The sequence below is a fragment of the Arvicola amphibius genome, chromosome 9 (assembly GCF_903992535.2).
Source record: "Arvicola amphibius chromosome 9, mArvAmp1.2, whole genome shotgun sequence".
Classification (NCBI taxonomy): Eukaryota; Metazoa; Chordata; class Mammalia; order Rodentia; family Cricetidae; genus Arvicola; species Arvicola amphibius.
In genome coordinates, this window is record NC_052055.2 from 28674300 (window position 1) to 28690683 (window position 16384).

Below are 16384 nucleotides of genomic sequence, written 5' to 3' on the forward strand. Positions count from 1 at the left end.
GTAGGGTCTACTATTTGGATTCCAGGCTAATCTGCTGGGGTTGTGCTCGGCGTCCAGCAGCGAGGACCACACAGATGGTCTGCCTGCTGCCTTTCAAAGCTTCTGTTTCAGAGAGTAGCCATGCAAGGCTACTCTCTGAAACAGTCACAGAACAGACCGGCTTTCCTCTTGTGCTGGGTCCTTGTAAAACAGCAAATCCTCATGAGCTCTCTATGAAATAACCTCTTCCCATCTCCACTTGACAGATGAGGAAACTGAGACACAGGTGACTTAACTTTGCTAAAGGCCACAAACTAGTGACCATTTCATGTCACTGCCTCTTGACAGCTTTGACTACAGAGGGACACGGGGGACACTGTTGCAGGGGACTCTGGGGCTGCACCTAACAAGGGATCAGGTGTTTGGAGGATTCCTTCAGCAAAGTTTGCAGGGGTCCTCCCCACATCCATCCTAGGCACCAGGCGTTGGAGACCCCTCTCTCAGACAAAACTTGCTGTGCCCTGGGATAGTACTGGGCTAATGAAAGCAGAGTGGCAGTTTCGTGAATGGTTTCAAAACACAGGGAGAAGAAAATGAAGCGATTCGTTTCTTTTTTGTTTTTGTTTTTTTTTCCTGGGGAAGTCTTGAGGGTTGTAAAGGGACTATCCGGAGGTCAGGACTTGAGGTGGGGCTAAAGCAGAGTCTGAACAAGGACTCTGGAGTCCTTGGCCTGATGTAGGACATTTATTCCACACACTTTAAGGGATCTGCAAGGGGTTTAGGAGAGCATTTGCTGGCGTTTGGTTGGGCGGTTAGAAGGAGACATCAACACCCAAGCGCAGTGTGGTAGGTTCTCTCCTGGGGACAATTTTGAGAGACTAACTCATCCATGTCCAGGCACCAGCATGTTTATGGCTAAGGAGAAGCGCAACCCGGAGTAAGTCTTGGAAGACAAAGACAGTCTGAAGGACAGGCGCTTTTATGTAACCGACCTCTGCGCCAAGGGTCTCAGGAGACTGACGTTCCAAGCCGGGCCCGGCGTTATTTTCGTACAAATACCAGCGGACAGAAAAGAGACCTAAGTTAGGCAAGTCCGCGGAGCTTTTGAGAATGAGGCACCTGGTCTCATCGCCTCTTCCCAGATCGGGGCCGGGTAAACTCGGGGTCCCCAGGCTCTGCCCTTGCCCCTTCTCCCCCAGAACTGGTGACCTTGGGTGCGCCACTTGACCTGTGAGCCTCAGTTTCCCAGTCTGTGCACATACAAGGCAATGGTGGACAGCTTAGAGATGCTTGCCGGGGAGCCCGGGGTGGATACCCGGGGCCTGGGCACCGGACGCCCCTCCACTATAGCCCCGCCGCGGGGCCGCGCAGTCCTAGTGCCCCCACGAGGCGGCGCGCGCCGGGCGGTCAGCTCATCGCGCAGGCGCGGCGGGCGGGGCCGGGGAGGGCGCCGGGCTTTGCGCGGCGGCTCAGAGCGCGCGGGGCGGCGCGCGGGGCGGGTCGCGGCAGAGCTCGGCTTCCGAGCGGCTGGCAGGCGAGCCGGACCAGCGCTCCTCGGCTTCCCGGCCCGCTCCTTTCGCTCATCCCGTCGCCGTGCACCCCGCGGCCCGTAGCGCGGTGATCTGGGGCTCCACGGGGCCGGGCTGAGCGGCCGCCGCCCGCCCCGAGCCGCCGCCGCCGCCCGGCCGCCCGCCCGGCTTAGCCGCCGAGGCGCCTGGCGGGGTCCGCGCCGCCGGGGGCGGGCGGCTCGGGCTGCGGGGCGGCTGGCGCGCGCGCGCCGCGGGGCGGAGAAGCGGGCCCGGCGGCCGGCGAGCATGGAGGAGAAGTACCTGCCGGAGCTGATGGCGGAGAAGGACTCTCTGGACCCCTCCTTCACGCACGCCCTGCGCCTGGTGAACCGAGGTGAGCGCGCCGGCCGTTAACGGCACCCGCGCAGCTGGTTTCTGGGAGGAGGGAGGAGGCCGGGCATCTGCCCCGGACTAGAAGCGCAGCCGTGGGGACCCTGGGGGACCCAGGGGAAACTTCTGGGCGAAACACAGCGAGTGTCCAGGGTCCTGGGCCTGGACCGACGCTGGACGAGACAAATGGTCAGGGAGAATGGGGCGCCCCGGGACCTGGGGTGTTTGGGGTGTCCAAGGAGCTGGAAGAAGGCGCTGTGGGGAAATGGATGGGCTTGAGCGGATTGGCTGCGCAGGAGGTGAAGGGAACAGGTGCTTGGGTTGTTAGTGAAGTTTGGGGACCTTGGAAGAGATTTAGGGTCAGATCCTCCAAACAAGATTGAGGGGAGGACCCCAGCGGCCCCGAGGGAGGAGCCCAGCCCTTCTCCCACGTTCTTCTGTGTGTGCCCAGGCAACCACGGGCTGGGCAGTTTGCCGTTCCTGGGGGCGGGCACTTATGCCAGGCTGGCAGTCAGGCGGCCCTTGGAGGACTCAGTTTGGGAGAGGAGGCCCGTCAGAGAGCCCGTTCTTATTCGCCCTTTCTCTCTTTGAGACAAGCTGGGCGGGTGACCCTCATTGGTGGCAGGCTTGGGGTTGAGCACATTGCCAACGAAACCACCCGCCTGTGCCATTTTTCACACTCCTCCAACCAGCGCGGGTGGGAAAGGAGCCGGAAAGTGCCAAGGACAGGGACACTGGGGTTTATGGAGGCACGCCTACCCAGAACAGTATTCTTCAGGCTTACTTCTCCTTTGGCTTCCTGAATCGTCTGCTGGGATGGAAGGTAAATGAAGCCCGCCTTCTCCGGATATGTCTCCTACACCCGGGTCCAGCATATGTGTTTCAGAGGAAGATGGGCTTGCCTTCTTTTTATTTCTTCTTCTTTTTTTCCCTTTTCTATTTTCAGGGACATGACAGAGACATTATCTGGCCAGATAATGTAACTATTTTATGAATCGCTCTGTGCGGTGTATGCTTCCTAGTTAGGGGTGTGCTTCTCTCAATGCTGGCCCTTACTCTTATTGTTGAGAGAGAAAGATGAGGCAGACATATTCTGTTTGTGTGTAGATTCCTGTGTTTTAGAGCCACGACCTCTGCTACTTGCCTGTTGTAGACAGTTGATTGTCGCCTGGTGGGCTTGTTGGAGAGACTTACCGTCTCCACGAATTTAAGCTTCTTTTGAATTGTTGAACAGAAATACGTTTACAAGCCTCTCCCATTAATGGCATGCTTATTTTTATTTTTTATTTATTTATTTATTTTTATCTAACAGGCTTGTGAAAGAGTCATGGGCATTCACTCCTAAATTAGAGAAAAAGAATTTAAGTTTTACTGCCTGGTCCTTCTGAACAGTTTTGTAGTTAGATTCCTGCCGTTAGGTTTGTACTCCACTCTTTTATGATTTACATATATCTTTTGCTGCCTGCTGGGCTGTCATCTCTGTAAGAAATTTCTTTGTACATTGTGTGAGATCAGTGGAGCTGAAATGCTCTGGACTGTGAGACCAGGTACAGTTCTCCTAGTGAAGAAACAAAGTCAAACCAGGGTTGTGTTCAATTGGGGAAACGTGGTTTAAAAGCCAATGAGCTATTTTTTAAAGTCGGGATTATTTTCCGTGCTGTGTTGTCATAGCCTCGTGCTGTTACGATGTTCACAATTCTGTCGGTTCCTGCATCTACTGGTGTTAATAAGGACTCCATTTCCTGAACCAAATACTGGGGAGGTCTTGTAATTTAGGGCTTGTTTGGTGTTGAACTTGGTTGTCTTGCTTTTCACCCGGCATGTAATTCTTGGACATTTCTTACCTGTGAAGGAAGCCCTGCTGCCAGGATGCTCTTGTTACTGGGAATTTTTACATGACTTGAGAAGGAGGCAGACACCCAGAACGCAGTTCCCTGTTATTTAAGTATTAATTATGGTCTCTTATGTAACCCCAGCGTTACAAGTGCCTCTTTAAAAACGTCGGGTCTGAAGTCAGCATTCAGGCTATTGTTGGCAAAATTTCATTTGAAATCCGATAGCCACCCTCTTATTGCTTATACGAAAGCCTTATTACTCTTCCTTTGCTGTGTTTTTTCCTATAAGGAAAGTCTCTTTTCAGAAGTTATGCTGGAACGTCCAACAGCAGGGAATGGTGGCCGCTGAGAGCCTTTCAGACTGTGGCTCATGTCTCCAAAGCTCACAGTATTTACAAAGTTTCCCGGGCACTTTAAGGTGCTTGCTGTCTCTTTCCATTCTCACACTTCAAGGGGAGTAGGCTAGACAATCAGTGCTTTCCTGGAAGGCTGCTAGGACCCCTGCTGCATATTAGCCTGGAGGTACTGAGAACTAATTTGAGTCCACATCTTCTATCTTCTTACATGTGACTTTCCAAAAAGATGGAATGAACTCTTCTTGCGCCTTAATTTAAAATACTGTTGAAATCAGTACAGTGAATATGATTGTCCCTGGTTAAGTTACTGTAAGAGAGGGAAATCGTGTGTGCTGTGGAAGACCGATGTTGCTTTAAAAGACAGTGCTTTCTTTCTGTATTTCCTTAAAGAAGCAGACTCCATTGTAGACTTGAAAGTGGATGTTGAGGCCAAGGCACCTGCAATTAAAGCCCTCCTGTGACCAGTGTTTTTGTTTAGGAATCAGCACCGTACGGTAATGAGATGTGATCATCTCAGAATGCAGTGTTCATAAACATTGATCGGCGTCCTTGCTGAGTTATTACTTGTCGCAGTCTTTAAGTAAGGACTTGGGCGGATATGCTGTCAGGTGCTCTCCCTTTAGGACAGGTGGACTTGTGCCATTTCTCCAGGCCGGTGTTTTATCATGGACATTACTTACTGAGTTGATTTATAATTCCCAATGGTAGCCGCTTCTCTCTCTTTGCCCCAAATGTGAAATTTTATTCTTCAACAAAAGTAAGGATAATGCTTAATTGGCATTGAAGATGAAAGAAATCAGGCTTGATGAGAAATCAGTCTGTCAGGCTTTAGTGTCCTCTCCCTGCTCCCCACTTGTTCCCACAGAAGTGCCTACAGGGTGAAGCCATGTGCTTCTTGCTAGGGAGTTGGAGGTGAGAGTTGTTGCATGCTTTGTATTATATTTGCTAGTAGGAGATATACCCACTGGCTAAATCCCTCTCCAGAATGTCTTATGTTCCGATTTAATCTAGCACTTTGGTCAAGGCTCTCTGTTCAAGTCTACCCAAGACACAGCCTGTGCTTTTAATTATCTGGTTATCAGCTGCAGTTCCTGGCCAAGTTAAATTTAGTTGTTTTGGTTACAGGAGGAAGTGGAGTGCAGGCAGCCTGCGCTTCCACACTGATATTCAAAATAATGGGTTTTATGGCACCTCAGTTTTTCAAATGTTAGGGTTCTTTGCGTTACTTAGGCTGTATGTGATCTATGCACAGAAAGGGGGCCATTAGCTCACTTTCCCTTGCAGTGTAAAAAATTCAGTGGCGTAGCATCCGTTTTGGGGAATCCCTTTTGCAACTGCTTTTGTTTTGCTTGCGTGTGCTCAGACCCGTGCAGTGAGGGCTCACCAGTGAGATTCGCAGAGTGTGGTTAAGGTGTGGGGCTTGTTGTTCGCTGCCCAGTGCCATTCCCCACTTCATCCAGTGGAGGCTGCCGTTATTTTTGTTTTCATTGTTTCTCTCCTGGTGTGAGTGTTTTGGTTTGTCTTTGTAGGAAATGGATGTAGTGCCTCAGTTTGAGGTCAGCCACTCCTGCGTTTTATGTGGTGCCTTTTGCAGAGATACAGTGTTCCAGCACATGGACCTTGGGGACGCAGCCTGTGTGCCAGGCTTTTTGTGCTGGGTGCTGGAGGGGAGCTGAAGAACTAGAATAGAATGCCCTGTACTCCACTGTGGGATAGAGTGAGTTTTAGTTCTAAATGTCTTCTTTCCCCCGGGACTTTAGTCCTTCTTAGTCATTGCTTGGAGTACCGAGTGACCAGAAGATCCCCATGAGCTAGGACAATGTTTCTGAAGCCCTTTGTCCTGGCTGATGCTAGTAGTATTCTTACTACTGCCAACACCCCAGGGATGGAGAGGTCTTTGGGCCAGGCTTTCAGTCATAGAACCTGCCGCAAATGGCACGCTTTCAGAATGTCAGAGCAACGGCAAAACTTGGTGGTTGGTTTTGCCATGCTGTTCTGTACGGACCCTGGGGTTCTCGAAGTGCAGGTCCTGTTAAGACTGTTGGCTGATGACAGGCGCAGACTAGGGAAGCCTGGCTCCGGGATGTGCAGTTGCTTCTTTCTCTCTCTGACCACATTGGGTTGAAAGGTACATGATATGGTGTCTATTTTTACTCTTTCCCTCCAGGTTTCTGCTTTAGTTCCTCCATCTACTTTCTTCTCTCCGCCAAAGCGGAGGGCTCCATTGCCTTTTTCTTATTTTTAGTCCCAGCGCTTACCTCTGCCCTGGTGGGATGCTGCTGTGTAGATCTTATCTCCTTGCTGGGAGAGTGAGAGCCTGTTAGGAGGCAGACCTGGTCTCTCACCTGCCCTTGTGTCTTCAGGAGGTGGCATCCAGTGCCATTCTTGGCCCTTGCAAACTGAACTCCAGTCTTCATGGCTGTGCAGTGATGACCACGAAGGTAACGGAGAGTGTGAGTGTGTGCTCAGAACTCAGAGCCATGGAGAGAGCTCTGCCCCTAACCGCTGTGGAGCAGCACCCGTGGGGTGGGGATGAGGACTCTAATGTGCACAGCACTGAGGGAGGAGGGAAGGAAGGAAGGAAGGAAGGAAGGAAGGAAGGAAGGAAGGAAGGCAGGCAGGCAGGCAGGCAGGCAGGCAGGCTCTGCAAACTATGGGAAAGCAAGCAGAAGAGCAGGCCAGGATGCTAAATGTGGCAGAACAGTAGGGGTCTTTCTTCAGGAGCTAACGAGAAGATGTTGTCAGATCTGCTGGGAATCAGACATTTATTTACGTGGTGCTTTCTTGAGGAGCTTGTTAAACCCGTGCACTCTGGTGCAGTCAGCTTTCCTTCCGAAATTCAGAAGGGATGAGTCAAATTAGAACTCTGGGAGCCCTTAGAACTTGTCTTAAAAGCCTTCTTACCTGAGGGAGTTAATCTGCAATTTGAGGTCCAGCCGGAAACTCCTACCCCCTATGTAGCCCTTGCTGGCCTAGAACTCACAGAGGTCTGCCTGAGTGTTAGGATTAAAGGTGTGCACCACTGCAGCTCTGCTTAGCCAGAGCCCGAAAGTCAGAGGAACAAACTGAAGTGCTGTGGATGCCAAGTGCCAACTTCAACGTAGGTGTCTAGAGACCTGTTTGCCACTTGTCATCTGTCCGGCTGCAAGAAGAGAGAATGGCAGGCCATCTCAGCTCTGGGACAGTGGTTATGATTGGTTATTATACAAGCTACCACATGGAGGGCCTCTTTGGTGCCAGGCGTGTCCTGTGCATTATCTCCGACTCACAGGGTCTTGCAAGGTAGGAAATTTATCCCTGACTTGCTGCCCCCCCCTTGCTTTTAACCCCTACTGAGGCATCCCTACCTTCAAAATGGAAAGCAGTGGAGGTAGAGGCTGGAACTTCCAATCTTCAGTGTTTTCAAAGGATATAAAAGGCTGTTAGTGTTGTTTTTAAATAAAAGTTTGATTATGGGAGAAGCCCTCTAGGAGTTTCTGTTGGTGATGAATTTTTAGGGGTGGTGTCTGAAAATATGCTTTAACCCAAGGCAGCCCCCGTGTCCTGTGCTCTCAGCAGCACCGTGGAGTCTTCGCTGGGTGTTCAAGGTGTGCATCTTGGGAGTCACAGAGAGCCGGACAGCGTGGTGTGGAAAGTGAAGGAGTTCTGTAGAACCGCGGCGCTCTTTGTGTTTAATACTTGGTCTGCCAGGACTAGTTCGGATTAGATTTTTATTTAGTTTGTGGTACAGTGAGGAAGTCTTCCTGCTTCCAGGCTCAAAAAGAAAGGGGACTTTAAAAAAAAAGGAAAAAAAGAGAAAAAAGAATGTTATGTTAACACACAGGGTCATATTTCCACAAATAATAGTTTTGGCTTTCTCGAAAGGAGTGTATTTAAACATACATGCTTTATAATTGCCAATTATTGCAGCTGCCACTTATCAAGGGCCTTTTCTTGTTTACATGCTTTATGTACATTATTTCATTTAAGTCTTCTAGCATTCTTTTTTTTTTTTTTTGGTTTTTCGAGACAGGGTTTCTCTGTAGCTTTGGAGCCTGTCCTGGAACTAGCTCTTGTAGACCAGGCTGGTCTTGAACTCACAGAGATCCACCTGCCTCTGCCTCCCAAGTGCTGGGATTAAAGGCGTGCGCCACCACCGCCCGGCGTCTTCTAGCATTCTTAAAAGAATAAATCATATTGCAGGTGAGAAGACTGAGGTCAGGAAGGTCAGGTAACGAACCCGTGTGTGTCCCTTGAAGCATCAGATAGCGTGGAAGTAGGTGCTGGGACTGGTGTTGCTATGTCAGCTCCTAAAATTAACTGTGAGGCTTTGCATAGGTGATCTGCCGAACAGGACAGATCCCACGTTGTACAGAGGGGCACACTGGGACTACTGCCAGTGTGGAGACCTGTGGATGCCATTTACTTGGGAATAGCCAACCTGCCAGGTAACAAAGTGCGCATGAAGAATTCTGTGCTTATGGAATGTGACACACCCTCCAGTTGAGTCATTTGTCAGACCCTCAGTTTGCTCATCAGCAAATTTAGAACGCCATGTTCCAGTTGTGTGACCGATGTTTTACACATACGTAATGCAGAACAGACAGTAGGTTCTGAATTATTATCCCCTGCTGGTTTTGTAGACTGGCCCGAGACAGATGCAGGAGTACTGATGTCACTCTCCAGACGCAGTGTCTAGTGACCTTAATACATGGATCCTAGCTCCATTGTTTACGGTCATCTTATGGTACTAGTACGATTTTAGTTTTCTAGCCCAGGAAGAATGGGCAGAGAAATCCCTGGCTTAGGAAGCCTCTTGTATTCTCACCAGAATTAGCAGCTTGGGTTGATTTCATTACACTAGCCAAGGCACAGCACCTGAAGCCTAAATTTAACAAAGTTTCATAAACATTTTTTTGACTGCACAGCTTAAAGCGTGTCTGGCCACTGCAGCCTCCACAGCACAAGAGAGCAGGCTCTGATCTGGGAGGCCGGGAACTTCCATGGATTTCTCCGATCAGTTTCTGCTGCTAAAAATAGGATTTTAAAGGTGGTCTGGCATATTACTGGTGCTCTTCCTTGGCATGGTAAAGGGTATGGATGTGCGACGGCCACTTCTTTGATCCCTGCTTTCAGCATATAAATCCTACACTTGGGGTCACTGTTGGTTCGAGGTCCCATTGAGAAATTGGAAGGGAACAGGGAGGGGCAGTTTTCATTCTCATTTTCTTCTGTTCCAGATACACATTTGTGCTCTGCTTTTCTTCCACTAGATGGCGCTCCACATAGCTGCGGATCCTCTTCTGTCCACACTGGCTTAACTCCTAAACTGAAGTTAGTGTTGATGCACAGGCTTGTGTTTCTTTGGGTTTTCATGCATTTCTCTTAGTTTCCCCCCCCACCCCAAATCTAGGATACTTTCTGGCCAGCATTTTAGGACACAGCGGCACGTTTTTGTCTAGTTGCCTGTGTCTCTGAGTTCCTAAGGGCACTGTGCTCAGTTGCTAGTTTGCTTTTCCACGTTTCTTTTAGTCTTGGTACTGCTGTGTGAAGTAGTTTTGTCTCATTCTACAGATAAAATAATGGTGCTCACAGGGCCATCTAAGTGTTTGAGTCATGTGATTAACTCGGAGAGGGCTCTGTGATCTAATTGAAGGCTGAGAAGCGCTGGACTGAACACGTTGTTAAGTAGATACTAGGATGGTCTGGCTTGTGGGTACAGGCCATTGCAGTCTGTTTCTTGGGAGACGAATCATAGTTCTCACAGTTAGTTTGCATTGGGGCATGTGTCTCAAAGTCTTAGATATGCAAGCCAGCAATAGTAAGGAAAGATTTGTGGGCTGGTGTGGGGTTTCCTGCCTCTTGTCGCCTTCTGTTGCTGTTGACTTCAGGGGTGAGTTAGAGCGTCTGTCACTGCCAGGTACAAGGCCTCGCGAGGATTTTATAAGCAAACACAGCTCTCATTTAAAGTGATTCCTAACAGGGCTCAATACTGGATCACCATATCTAGAGACTATAAGGATTCTGGAAATAAATTGTTTTTCAGTGATACAAATATGTGTGTTGAAGTACTTTGAACTACTAAATTGAACTGTGAATATCTAATAGTGCTAAATTGAACCATGGTAGTTGTGTGTCCGAGCTGCCGTTCCCAGCTTTGTAAATGGCAGTGATGTTAGCTCAGTTGTTGTCACTGAGATGAAGTGACAGTGACAGCTAACGGAGGCTTCACCTGGTCTTCTTTGGTTTGTCACCTGTTTGCTGAGGGGAGGGACTGGATTTTCTTACTGCCCGCATCTCTTCGTCTCTTCCTTTCAGTCCACGTGTGATCGTGATCGGAGAGCAGAAACAGAAGTTGAACACTTAGAACAATCCTTTGCCCTTAGCCCTGCAGGCCATAGTCGGCTGGGCGTGGTCCTGGAGTCCAACTCAACGCTATTTTGCAGCAGCACAGGAGAGTTAAGTTTTGTGTCAGCTAACCTTGGGCTCACTTCTCAGCTCTGCCTTTCTTGTCGTGTGACCATGGCTGCATTGGCTCTTCTCAGCCTCAGTTTCCTTTCTGCAAAACGGCGAATAAACGAGTCCGCGCGCTCTGAGCGCTGGTGGTGTTTCAGTGCGGTGCGGTGGGAGTCGCCCTGCAGGCGAGGCTGTAGTGAGCACAGAGCCAACTGCTGCTGTCATCCTTGCCATCACCTGCATTACTGATTTCAATACGCACATCAGTAAAGATTTATTTATTTATTTATTTAGTGTGTGTGTTCGCATGTGCGTTTGTAGCGTCCATAGGAGGGCATCAGGTCTCTTGAAGCTGCGGTCGTGAGCTACCCATTGTGGGTGCTGGGAACGGAACTTGGGTCCTCAGCAAGAGGAGCAAGAGCTCTTAACCACAGTCATCTCTCCAGCCTCCTCCCTTTCCTTTATACTGTGTCTCATGAAGTGTTGAGGCCCCAGGCAGGGAGGTAAACATGCCAACAAACTTCGCAGAGTGGGCTATGTGCTGTGGGGGAGCTGCTTTTCTCTCAACCAAATGCTGTGGTGTTTGTCTTTTCCTCACAGAATACAATCTGCCTGAAGTTCAGCTTCTCCCCCACCTCTTCTCTCCCCCAGATCCAGTCTTCTTCCGGCTTTCTAGTTAAAGAGTTCTGAGCTGGGTGCTGAATACCGGACGGGTTCGATCAGTGGCATGGTTTTCTGTTTCCCCACATCTTCATTTTCCTACCTTTGATGATGTCTTGTAGTTATTTATCTGTCTTTTCTTCCTTCGATAGTCAAGGTACTTTTTGTTGCTGGCACTAAAGATTTATTTGAAATAATTTTAAGCTTACACATCGACAAGATAACGCTAAGACCTCTTCTCCCGTCTATGTGGATCCACCAGTTAACGCTTGCTCTAGTTTCCTTCTCACGCCCCCTGTGTGTGAGGTGCGCTTGTCCCTTGGCTTTGCTCTCTGAGTATGAAATGCTTCTCCCTACTTCCCCTCAAGAAGGGCCTTGTTTTTCAGTGCCCTTGAAGCTCAGTGGTAATGCTGGCCTGTCTGTCACCTAGTTCTTTACCTGTTTTTGCCACTTGTTGTTTGTTGCCCTCGAAGGGTCCAGATCCAGAGCAGACATTGCAGCTCCCAGTGTCCTAGTGTCCACAGCCTGCTGCCTTTCCCGGCTTCTGAGGACATGCCAGTGTGGGTGGTAAGCCTCTCTGAGTTTGGGCTGTCTGATCCTTTTGCACTGTTGTGGAGGGGACAGTCTCCTGTGTGATGCTCATGGTACTGGTACTTCACAGTGCTGTTGATCAGGCTGGTGACTGTTTGAAGTCAGGCTGGCATCTTACCAAAAAGTAAACTGTCTCCTTTTGTAACTACTTAGAGCTTCTCTGGAGACATTCTTTAAGACTAAATATTCCTCACAGACTAGCACCCAGTATTTCCTATCCGAAACACGGCCGTGGCCGTGGCTGTGGCTGTGGTTTTCTCCACTCCGCTCCCGTCATATTTATCAGTTGATGTCTGCAGAAAGGGGACATTTCTTTTGCCATCTCTCTGTCCCTATTCCTCTTCCCTACCCCTCTGTTCAGTTTGTCTCATTTGTCTTGTGCTTTCATGGATTACTTTAATCAGTGAGTTAGGAACCTTTACTGTATAAAGGATGCTCATATTGTCCCACATTTGGTTAGCGGGAGCCCTTTGACACGTACCCTTGGCCCTTTGGATGGGATTATCACATGTGAGTATAGCTGGCCAACTGTGTATCCACAGGTTCCATATCTGTGTTTTTAACCAAGGATGTGTCAAATATTTGAAAAAACCAATAGGATATTTATTAAACATGTACCCTTTTTGTTATGTGAGTCATACATGATTACAGATTATATAGTATTAGGTACTAACACGTACCCTAGTGATCATATAGCGAACAGAGAAGACACAGAGAGCTTCATGTAAGTAAGCATCACACTGTTTTATATACAGGGGTTGAGCATCTGTGCATTGGGTATTTGGGGCAGTCCAGGAACCAGTCACTGAAGGATGCTAGAGAGGAAACAGCATCTTGTTGCAGGGCTCATTTGCTGTTGCCTTTCTGTGAAATTAGCTCTGCTTTACACAGTACCCTGGCTTCTCCCAGGGAGGGATGCTCTTAGAAGCCAGGGTCTGGGCTGCTTCAGTGTCATTGCTTCCCCGTCCCTTGCTCAGAGGCCTGGGAAGTAACTTTGTATCTCTAAGTGTGTCTCCATTGTCTCCATGCTGAACTCAGGCTTTTTCTATTCAAACCAAAGACTGGATATTTTTGAGGTATGCCTTCTGTTAATTCCTGTTAGTGTTTTAGGAAAGCAGAATGCACAGCATGCACAAGGGTGAGTGTGTTTGTTCTCTGATATACTGTAAAAACAAGTGGTGTGCAAGGCTGTAGGGGGTGAATCAGCCCACCCCTCACTGTTCTTGTGTTGCAGACTAAGGAGCAGACCTGGTAAGTTTTGTCTTACCAGGGTCACCAACAGGTGGGGCACAGTAGAAGGTGCTTGTCTGGGTTAGCAAATGGTAACTGTGAGCTCTGTCTGCTGCAGACCACCCTGCAACTTGCCAGTGTACCTGCAAGATGAGTCTTCTTAACCTTTTTACTCACATTATTCAGTGCTTCATTATTATAGTGGGAAAACAATTTTGTAAACTGTTGAGAGGAAGTTTTCTCGGCACAATCAGACAGATGCCTTCTGTGTGGGGCATGCACTCACACAAACGTGTCGAGGCCAGAGACCTAAATCATGTTGACCTTCCCAGTTGCACTCTGCCTTATTTTTCTGACGGGGTCTTTCACTGAAGCTGGAGTTCGCTGATTCAGCTGCGCTGTCGGGGGCCAGTTCGCCTCACGGTTCCTTTGTCTGTTTATCCAGTGTTAGGCTTTCAAGTGTGCTCTGCAGCTGGCTTTTGTGTGGGTGCTGGGGATCCAGATGCAGGTCCCCTTGCTTGTATGACAGATACAAATGGAGCCTTCTCCTCGCTCTGATACTCTCTTTGTGAAGCCCTGTCTAAGCAGAACCACGGTCCCTGGTGCTCCTGTGGCCTCACGTTACTCTTCAAGGCTCAGCAGAAAGGCAAGATTTTGGCGCCAGTCAATTAGGTGAAAAAAAAAAAATCTCAAAATTATACTTTTCTTTTTCTTTTAGGGTAGACTTGTTTTTCAAAACTTTCTTGATGTAATTTATTGCTTTACTGTATTTATAAAGGGAATTCGAGCAGAGACAAGAGGGTTTTCTCAGGAGTGACGCTGTTCTCAGGAGAGTATGTCATTAGGAAATATCATCCATGGTGGAAGCATACTGTCCACACTGAAGTCGTGTTTGACACCGAAGCCGAGTCTGGGTGGCCACAGCACACAGCAGGAGCTTGAATGGGGATGTGATTGCATCCACCTAAGACATTGCCTGAAACAAGCGAGGCTTTCCCTAACTGTCTCCTTTTTCTATTATTATTGTTGTTATTGTTAATATCATTATTATTCCTAGAAGTCTTCCATTCACCTGTAGGCCTTCACGTTTGTTGGGAGCAGCAGGAAGTATCCTCGGCCTTGTCTTGGATTGGTTTGCAGTTCCACCCAAGGACACTTTTTGTCCAACTTCCACAGGGCGGCTGTCCCTGGAGACCTTGGTCCCCGTTCTGAAACCCTGGTTCTGTTGGAATTGTTCACACTTTTGTTTTTACATGAAAATGGTGACTGTTTGACATGACGGCCCGCCCGTCATTTAGTGAAACACTAACCAGACCAGACAGAGTCGGAATCCCGGTGGTCAGCTTATTTCTTCAGTGTTTTAAGGTAGAACGGTCGGTAGCCTAAGTTGCTTTCAGTTCACTGTGGATTCCAGTCTGGTCTAGACAGAGTTCGTGATCTTTCTCCCTCAGTCTCCAGTCCTGGAGTTACAGGTATGTGCTCTGTATTTGTACAGCCTTCAATGATTTAGAAGAATGAGGAGAGAAAAATTAAGAGGTATAATTTGCCAATTGTGTGATTGTGTTCTGCATGATTCTGTTATATCATAGTTTTCTTTGCTCCACCCATGGACAGTTAAGCGGTGCATTAGCTTTGGTGATAAGCATCACAAACTTAAGTGTTTTCATCCCTAAATGGTCCTGGGAGAATCTATGTGAAGTGCTAGCATATTGTTAGGTCCTTAAAATTCAGCCATCCTCCTTTTCCAAGTCTAGTGAGTTAGCAGCAGACATTACTGTGTTTTCCTTTAGGGAGTCCAGCACAGAATACGAGGCCCAGAGTTTGTGCTCTTAGATACCTCTTTGAGATCCTTAGAGGAGGGCAGAAGAATTCTACTCTGACCTGTTTTGGTAGCACATCGGGTTGCTTCCAGTGAAGAATTCCCAGCGATTGTACTTGTATGGGGTTGGAGAGTTAAACAAAGGAGAAGCATAACTTTGCATTGAGGAAGTCGTATCCTTCTCAGGGTAGCTCTAGCAGGGTGTGTCAGGCCAGGGGTGGGTTCCATCCTTACACAGTGGGAGCATGGCTAGGCTGGGTGAAGTGCTGGAACACAGAGCTGGCTAATATGTTATCCCTGCTTAAAGAGTTTCCAGCGCAGTGGGGAAGCAGCCAAATTAATTATATTGTGGGGTGGTAAGTGCTGTAATAAAGACAACCTGGGTACTGTGGCCTTGCTTAGGAGCAAGTAGTGCATTATTCTAGTTGGGGGAGGGAAGCGAGACTTCAGAGTGACCCTGATGGAGAGCAGAAACATTCTTGGCTCTCATGGGAGGAATGCTTCTCCTTAGTGTCAGAGCATGGCCTCTCTGCAGACTGCATGCTCCTTGTCGGCTGTGTAGCAGAAAAGTCTTGTGTCCCCTTGTCTGTACCCCTGTCTGTGCCTAGCACGCCCCTCTTCTCTAACAGTGCTTTGTGCTGACCTCGCTGTGCCATTCACAATGGATTTTTGGAAGTTACTCAGCAGCTTATAGGCGGGTAATGTGACTCATTATTGTGCATCTTTGTCCCTCCCATGTGAGGCCCTCAGCACTTATTCTGGAGAGAGTGGTCACAGCATGGCTGGGGCAGGGACTCATTTAGAGTCCATCTTTCAAGTTACTTTGGTGAGGGAAGGCAGTAGATTGTTTTTCTTTTGAGTTTCCAGCAACTGGCTTTGAGGAGATCTGTCATTTCTCAAGTATCTGTGTCAGGCTTGTGCAGACTGAGGTTTGTCTCATGAACATGAATGAAACATGTATGGCAAGAGAGGGCTGGGCAGAAGGGCAGGCCTCCCTTGTCGCTTTTCCTACCTTCATAAAGTGTGTGTGGTCTAAATGACACAAGGGCACTGCGTTTTAAAAGGGATCTTAACCTTTGCTACTGCCACTGATGCCGATCCCTGTACACCCTTGCACTCCAGCTGCTAAAGTCAAGCAGAGCACCATGGTTCAGGGCCCAGGAAGTATGGTGGACATGGGCTCATCCCCCTAGAAAACTCAACAGCCCCTGGTAGCTTCTCTTTAGCTCTGACTTTGGTTTGGCTCACACTTTGCCAGTCGACTTTACACTTAGTGGTTGGCACCATGCAATTTCCTTAGGGGATGCTTTTGATGTATGTGGCTACATCAAAGGAGAATGCTTACACCGGGATCTTCAGATCCTTGAGTGTGACTCCTCCTGCCTGCTGATGGCCTGCTTGCCTCCCTGATGGCATGTGTAGAGTGCAGAGGCCGCAGATCTGTACAGAGCAACAGCAATAGATTAATGCTTAGTGCTTAGGGCTCAGTAGAAAGCAGACCCAGGTACCTTTGTTTCTGCTGTCTTATGGGTGCACTCTGGTTCTGGTTTGCTTTGTTGAGATGGACAACATTTATTTATT

The 16384-nt window shown here is 48.6% G+C and overlaps 1 protein-coding gene across 3 annotated transcripts in view; it reads left to right on the forward strand.

Moving 5' to 3' along the window:
• Nucleotides 1–1747: 1747 nt before the first annotated feature.
• The window catches only part of Khdrbs3 (KH RNA binding domain containing, signal transduction associated 3), a 153215-nt gene continuing 138578 nt past the window's right edge, over nucleotides 1748–16384 (forward strand). For all 3 annotated transcript variants that reach the window (XR_005287001.2, XR_005287000.2, XM_038344100.2), the window contains exon 1: nucleotides 1748–1881. Coding sequence is in view for 1 of the 3 variants with exons in the window: in XM_038344100.2 (XP_038200028.1) it covers nucleotides 1794–1881 (88 nt within the window). In the remaining 2 variants the exon portion in view is untranslated. The remainder of the gene's footprint in view (nucleotides 1882–16384) is intronic.